Raw genomic sequence first — 8,523 nt, forward strand, 5'->3', positions numbered from 1 at the left:
GAATTCTACATAGAAACCCCTATTGCAACTAGCATTGCAACCTAATTTGCAACAAAAAATCGTATAGAAACTCCTATTGCAACTAGCGCTGCAACCACTATAGAAACCCAAACCATAAATTTTAAAAAAAAAGTATATAAAATAATTCTCCTAATTTAAATTATTTAACTATTTAATATATTGATATTTACCATTGTAATGTTTCTTTCAAGAAATACATGATTTTTAGAAGACAATAATATATTGCATAATATACCACTCAGTACAAATATTTAATAATTGCAAAATTAACCAAAAATAAATAAATAAAAATATTCGGGCGGTTTAATATTCCTACTCAATTTCTTTGTTTATCAAGTGGAGTATTGTGCGCGTGGGTATCACGTATGCCATGTGAGAAATATTTTCTTTTGTATGGTAGATCCAAATTGAACAAGCATAATTAAGACGAAGAAACGTTTTGATGGTTGGACCCATAATGTGATAATTTACAAAAGTTGTTTTAACTTTTACATTCAAAGGGAAAAGAACTGCTTAAAGTTCTCTAGTTTAATTCACTCAAAATATGATTAACAGCCAAAATGATATTAATCTTTTTTCCTTGCATGTACGAGATCAAACTTTTACAAAGTAATTATAAATGAAATCTTAGATTGGTCTCTCAAGATTTGCTACCCGTGTCTTTAAATTTAACATGAAAAAAAAAGTGAAGTAATTGGCGAAATATTAGGTCTACCATCTGATGGTAAGTTTTCACTACGGACAACAATTACTTAATTGAGTAGATGACATTCCTTTTGGTAAAGGATCCAATGGACACATTCCTTTCTTATGCACAACTCTTGTTCAAACACGTTTAGTGCAACGTTTTGTTGGAATCTAGTGTATTAATATTTTTAAATAAGAGGCAATATTTTTTAATGGTCTTCGATTTTTGTTGGTTGATTTGGCAAGTTTGTTGTCTAGATTTTTAAGGGTATCCCTAATTCATGTTCGTCGAACAGCTAATGTGGCTGCGCATGAATTAGCTGTACATGCCCTTCAAATGAATAAACAACTTGTGTGGTTGGACAACTTTTTTTATTGGCTCTGGAATTCGTAGGTTTTTCGTTATTGTAATCAAACATACTGTTTTTGTTCAATGATATATTCATTAGTTTCAAAAAAAAAAAAATATATTTGTTGGTGATTGTTTAACTCCTTTCCTTCTTTGGTCTACAGAAATTTCAGGGACCACCGATGAACAAACTATAGGAGTCTGCCACATGAGCTCATAACCCAAAAATCTATTCGATTCATTCATTATGCGGATATTGAGACTCGATCGAACTGGTGTGCTTAAAGAATAAAGGCTGAACTGAAGAGCTCACTTTAGTACAATGAATCACAACACAACATCTTTCTTATCATTTTTTTTTATCATAAAGTTAATTATAAAAGCTAGTGATTAGTGGAGGCCAGGAACAAATAATTAATCTCCGTGAATCTACAGAGAAATATGCACATGTAATACGAAGATTACTGTAATGGATTTGAAATCAAGCTGCAGTAACAGCATAATAAACTTGTTCAAGATTTCGGTCACTTTTAATTGTCTTTTCTTCTGAGCCCACAACCCTTTTCATTGATTTGACTCTAATCATCATTACAAGTCTATAATTAGTATTCAGCTTTTGCCTTTTTTTTCTTCTTATTATATTCCTTCTTACAATCTAGATCAAGCTAAATATTCTAAACTACTTTCTAGGATAATGCTAGTTTTGGCTGATGTTTGTTTTTGTCCCTTACAGAGCAATGAATTTGGATACAATCCTATGGTGGTGGATGATTTTCTATTCTATCCCTTCTTTACAAATAATATTTATTTCGTACCTTAGCTAACAAGTTGCAAACATGAGCAAAAAAGTTAATGAAATAGTATAACAAGGTCACTGCAGCTATGGTTGGCAATTTATGTTAGTGTCAAATTTGTATTTGTGTTATGCACATTGACATGTCTACCTGTAATTACTGTAGGTAAAAAAAAATCTCAACCCTCGTGTTAACCTATCATGAATGTTCATGTATAATTGATTATTTCGTACCTAAGCTAATAAGTTGCAAACATGAGAAAAAAGTTGATAGTATAAAAAGGACGAACAAGAAGGTCATTCAGCCATATTCCCAGCTGAGACAGTGTCCTTGGGGAATATATACATGATGAAATCTTGATTACAAGCAATAAGACTTGCATAAAATTTGTAGTTTTGTAACACTTCGGAACACAACACAAATATCACAAAACTGAGCTCACATCCAAACCATGTCAAATAAATGAACACTTAATTTAACTATCCACACTATCGATGTTCATATTGTAAGAACAAAGTTTGAAGATTCAGCATTTTGGATAAACTCCAAGTCATGCTTCCTCACACTGAAAAAAAAAAACTATTATCTTAAAGTAGCACTCCCATCTCTACCCAAAGGGTTAAAAGAAGGATAAGCACTGCTCCTGAAATCAGAATCCTGGACAGCATTTGAATCTGAATATGTCCATCCATCCCAAAATCTTTGACTGGATCTTTTGGTAGCTCCATATTTCTCGAATTCAAGCCTCTGCCTTGGGGCACTCTGTGACCGAAGCTTAGCGCGGGAGGATTCCGTGTTAGCCATGTAGTTAGGATGGCTAGAGTAGCCACTGAAGTAACCCCACGAGTGCTCGCTCTTTGCAGGCGAAAAGGGTCCACCTCTCCTAGCGCTGCTGCTTCCATGTCTAGACGAGGCAGAAAAGGCTTGAGGACTGTTCCTTGTTGTCTTAACAGTTGCTTCGTCTTTCACTATTGGATTTTTCAAATTGCCAAATGACAGTGCATCAATGGAAGATTGATTTGGAACCGAAACTGGAAGTTTTATCATTTGTTTTGATGGGGAATCCAATGGAGTAAAGCTCCGGTTTTGATAGTCTGAGGCCAAAACATGGCGTGGCATTTGAAAATTCCGTAAACTACTACGTTGAGTATCCATGCGAGGCTTCCAAGTATCTACTTCTAGAATCTTGTCGCTTTTTTCGTCGTCGGTGTGACCATATCTCATTGAAGAGCTTTGGCAACTGTTCCAAATGCTTTCCTCCATCCAACGGTCTAACCAGTTTGATCCTGTTTGATTTTTCTCAATGTTCATCACATCCCTGAAGTTTGAATTTGAACCACACCTCTACATATGCGTGTTGAAAGACAAAATTAGTAATGGCACTAAGATCAATCTCTAAGTTTAAGAATGTCTTATTTCACATAAAAATCAATTAAAAGAATACCTTAAGGATTGAGGGGCCATCATATTTGTTACTATAAGTACGTTGTTGAAATCCATTTCTATCAGAATTTAAAGGGATCTGCAAGTTATGTGATACTACAATAAGTTTGAAGGATCACTTAAATGCAACCACAAGTTATTTCCTAACATATTTCAAAAAGGTAAAGATCATAGTCAAACCAATTATAAGAGAAATATATTTTTGTAAATAATATTCACTTACTGGTGGCAATAAGAATTTGCTGGAAGAATTTAAAGATTCCGACCCATTCGTGCGAATCGCACGTACGCGGGCTTGGACTCGCACGAGTGTCTGCATCCGATTAAGCATGTCAGCTGTTTGTTTTCTCACTATGTGGCCTCTGACCAATGCTTGAAGCTTCACAAGTGCTTTCAGTGCCCTCAAGGCTCTTCTTGCCTTTAAAATTTCATAATCAAAAGAATTTAGATAATAATGACTTTCTATCTACCAAAGCCAAATTAGAATTTTGTTTAAAAAAAACCACTCAAAAAATATAACCAAACCATTTCAAATACTAGCTACTTTACTTTATACCTACCACTTGAAAATTTTAAAAACTAAAAGTTATAATAATGTCATTTGGTTGCACTGCAAGAAACAGCTCAGGAATTTAAACAAATTGGCAAGAACTGGTATTGACTTTAATAAAGGCTGCAATGTAAAATCACTTGTTGACGAAATCATTACCTCTCATCACTCAAAAGAATTGGAAATATACAAATAAAAGATGACAATAATTTAAATAATATAAAAAATGTTGTTATTCAAAATTAAAAGATTTCAAATTGAAAAACTTTTCAGAAACATAAACAATATTGCCCAAAGAGTGTGAACATTCCTTCGAATTTCAACTCAGCCCCACTTAAAATAAAAAAGGAAAATATGTAAAATAAGGATTAGGTGTAATATAATAGTAATTGAGTATGGGCCTTAGGAATAGGCACTAGACATACAACGACGAGTCAAAATCTTGTGCCGTGTTATCCATTCCTATATAATACATAAAATCTTCAATAGTTACCAAAGAAAATGTGGTGACCAATTTTTTTTTTCTTTTGTGGCTTATACTGCTTACTGTGCTAAAGTCCAAATACGACACATCTTAGTCTTACAGAATGTCAGATATACCGAACAAACCAATAGCATGAAGACACGTCATTCTTTATTAGTTTTCAAGTACAATATATGTGAAAATTACACAATATGGTTTACAGGTGCAAAATCCCTCTTCCCTAAAAACTTCTAGAATATAAAATTCTATTTTAACTCTCTGTTTACTCTGACAGTGAATGACATACGTCTATTAGTGTCGGCGCATTTATTATTATTAATATTCGTTTTCTTTCCAAAAATCAATTAAAATCAATGATCTTCAAAATTAATATTCACTGTGTTTGTTTCTGGAGAAAAGAAAAACGGAAAATAATTTAAAGTTTCCCTCGGAAACTACCACAAAATATGAAAATTTTCAAACGCTAAACTGAATACCCAAGTTCAAACGAGTTAACCAATAGGAAAGTTCCACATCATTTTCAATAATTTAAAAGTAAAGACGACTAACCAGATATCCTCGAAATGCCGATTGAATTTTAACGGCAGCAAAGTAACGAGTTCGGCTAACATGGGCCGCGGTGGTAGAGGTTCCGGCGCTACCGTTATTGGTAAGACGGACAACCTCGGCGGCTGCATGAGCTGCGGCTAGAGCTGCTTCGGCTACGGCTGCAGTGGCGGCGGCTACCGCTATGGCGTGCTTGTTTGCGTCTAAGGCAGCGGCTGAGGAGGGAGGGTCGTAGGTGGAGGAGGTGTTGAGCTTGGTTGGCCAGGGATTGGATTGTTTGTTAGTCTTGTCTTTGGAAAAACCCCACCTCTTCTTTTCCTTAACCGGCGGCGAAGTGGTGGGCCTTTTTGGGCCAAAGAGTCGCCGGAGAAAGCCCATGTTTCATTGCTGAGATGGGCCGAAACGGGTTATTTTGAATGAGAGGAGTACTACTGGTTTGGGCGGCGAGTATGAAAGCATGTGAAGTTTTTCAAGCGTGGGAAAACTGAGGAACTGATGAAGAAGAGGCTAGAGAGGAGGAAAGGCTTAACTAATGGTTGGGGACTATATAGTTGGGATTTTAGGGGACGTGGAAATTCAGTACACGCGTTATCGAAGGATGTGTAGCTCACGCTCTTTTATTTACTTTCTATTTTCCACTTTTTTATGCAAACAAAAAGAAAATCTTTAAAATGTCAGCATTGCTACATGTGACTATTAGGTATTTAAACCAAAAAAGAAAGTAAAATAGTTTTCCCATTTATTTATAGGGTCAAAAGTCTTGATAGTTTTATTTTACTTGCATTTAATCTCAAAATTTAAATTTAGACAGCAAAATTTTTAATATTTATGTTCTGTTAGTAATTTAACATTTCTGTTCATTTTAAATGTTAAGTGCCATATTGGACTGTCCATGTGTGCATCTATGTGGACACAGTGTACATATAGCATAATTTCGTTCGTCCATGTAAAAAATTATTTAAAAAAGTTAAAAAATTTTGAAATTAAAAAATAATTTTTCTATATTTTTTTCTTTTCATTTTTTTTTTCATTTACAGCTCTTTCTCTCCCCCAGAAACCACCATCACCTAACTAAAACCACCAGCACCACACCAAAACCACCAGCACCTCACCAAAACTACCACTACATAAACCTAGTCAAAGCTCACCCGAAAAAGAAAAAAAAATACAAATCACAAAACACCAAAATACAGTTTCTTAAACCAAAATAGGTGTTTTTGCAAATCACAAAACACCTAGATTTGGAAAAATAAAACAACATTTTACCGCAATATATGATAAGAGAAATGAGGAGAGGAGAGGAGAGGACTTACGAGAACACCGAGGGGGAGAGAACCGTCGAGGTGGCTGGGGCTTGTCGGAGAACCGTCAAGGTGGCTATGGTGGCTGTCCAATATTTTTAAAAATTCTAGATCAGGACTGAAAGAGAGAGGAGGTCAGGAGAGCTTGGAGTGGTCGGAGAACCACCGAGGTGGCTTGTGGTGGTTGGCGAAGGGTTTTGAAAACCCTAAATTGAGATTAAGAGAGAGAGAGAGGGGAGAGAGAGAGGAGATCATAAGAGCCTTAGGGTGGTCGAGAACTGCTGGGGTGGCATGTGGTGGCTACCCAAGGGTTTTGAAAACCCTAGATTGGGACTAAGAGACAGAGAAAGGAGATCGATAGAGAGAGTGATAGAGCGAGAGAAAGGGGAGATTGAGAGAGGAGATGAACAGACGCAAGAAAAAGGAGCATGAAGAACAAGAAAAGAAAGAAAAGAAAAAAAGAAAGAAAAAGAAAAAGAAAGAAAGAAAAAAATTATTTTTTTATTTACAATTTTTTTTAATTTTAAATAAATTTTTTAATTTTTTTAAATAATTTTTTACGTGGACCAATAAAATTGTGTCATGTGTACACTGTGTTCACGTAGATGCACACGTGGACAATCCAACATGTCACTTAATACCTAAAATGCACAAAAATGTTAAATTGCTAACAGAACACGAGTATTGGGGATTTCGCTATCCAAATTTGAGTTTTAGGGGTTAAATGCAAGCAGAGTGAAACTATTGGGGATTTTTCCGCAATTAACCCATATTTATATTGTGGGAAGAATTTAAACAACACTAAATAAAAATAAATAATTAATATTTAATGAAAAAGTAATGAGTACTCAGCCTAAAACAATGAGTATTCAAACAAGACTGCCCAGACAATAAAAAAGTAGGAAAAACAATGAACACAAAGATGTATAGTGGTTCAGTCAGATCACGGTCTACTTAGTCCACTGTTGTAAAAGATTTCTATTTTGTCCTATTCATGTCGGATCACTCCTTTATATACAAAGCAAGTGCCCTTTTAGTTACACAGAACTTAATCGTTATAAAACAATTTTACATTAAATATTAACATTAAATTATAATAAACGTAAAAGAATAAATGAAGAACAATTTAAATCTGTTTCACTAAATACAGCAACGTATGCGACTTTTATAGCGCAAGTTGCATGTTCATATTCTTGCACAAGCTCGCAGGCTTGGGGTACGATTTATCATTCAAAGGGAGGTTAACAGACCTCGTATTAAGGTATATGCGTTCTAGTCGAGTCGCGTATATGGACACCTTATCAGCTTTGATAACATAGGACATGCAAGTCCTTATCGAGTCACCGAGTACGCTGGGTCATTCGAACCAATTCGTTATATGAAGAAATGATCTTTACTAAGTCGCAGGAGAAGGCTACTTAGCCATCGCATATATCTCGGTATATGCACGACCTGTATAATCCCTTCTTGGTCCTGCTTATTTTATATTATGCGAGGCATAATAATGCGACTAGATTCTGTCATGGTCACATCATCTCGCAAGTTTGATTCAAGCGAGGTTTATTCTCAAGGAGTCATTTTTTGACATTTTCAGCAATCCTCAAGGGATGTGAGTCCACGTGTCATTCTTATGGAAGTCTGGTCTCGAGTTTCTAGGCTAAAAATTTAGACTATAACAATTTATTTATTTATTCTAACGTTGTATTAATTCTCTTTAGAATTTGTTTAGGATGGCTAAACATGGGATAATAATTTAAAGTGGATTTTTTTAATGATCGTGTACATTATAGTTATTCAAAAATTATGAGTAGTTTATAAATGCTAAAAGTAATGTTTAAATATTTTGTTTCACGCACGATTGTTTTTTTCTTCTACACATGGTAAGTAATTTTTAAAATTTTATTTTTGGCAAGTTAAAATGAACTTAATTATGAAAAACAAATGGACTAAAAAACTTTTATAAATATCGAACAAGATAAGAGAATCTACCAAAATGATCATTTAAGGGGATGTACTACAAAAATTGGTACACTTTTCAATTTCTCAAATAAGAGGTTTTAAAAAAATATTCTTAACTGTATTTAGAGTCTTCCTATTTTTAGCCAACGTACTTTAGTATTTTTTTTTTTGTTTTAATTAGAAAACTAATTCGTACTTTGCAAAGTCTTTAAATAATTTTAATTTTTTTAAGTTGTTAAAATTTTTATTATGAATTAGTAATATAATTTAAAATATAATATTGTATAAATATTTATGCATCTAATTTTTATCAAACTTTATATGCATTAAGATAAACCTAAAAGAAAAAAAAATAATAAAAATGACTATTTACAAGAAATACTAACTAA

At 34.0% G+C, this 8,523-nt stretch overlaps 1 protein-coding gene across 1 annotated transcript; it reads right to left on the bottom strand.

The window, feature by feature from the left end:
- Positions 1–2,106: 2,106 nt before the first annotated feature.
- Positions 2,107–5,440, bottom strand: LOC115717013 (protein IQ-DOMAIN 24). Its single transcript, XM_030645941.2, has 4 exons — positions 4,878–5,440; positions 3,518–3,712; positions 3,296–3,373; positions 2,107–3,195 (listed from the first exon to the last, which is right to left on the bottom strand). Exons 1-4 carry the CDS (start codon positions 5,250–5,252, stop codon positions 2,434–2,436), a joined length of 1,410 nt encoding a protein of 469 aa, XP_030501801.2. The 5' UTR covers positions 5,253–5,440; the 3' UTR covers positions 2,107–2,433.
- Positions 5,441–8,523: the final 3,083 nt, after the last annotated feature.

This window comes from Cannabis sativa, chromosome 5, assembly GCF_029168945.1.
Source record: "Cannabis sativa cultivar Pink pepper isolate KNU-18-1 chromosome 5, ASM2916894v1, whole genome shotgun sequence".
In the NCBI taxonomy this organism is placed as follows: Eukaryota; Viridiplantae; Streptophyta; class Magnoliopsida; order Rosales; family Cannabaceae; genus Cannabis; species Cannabis sativa.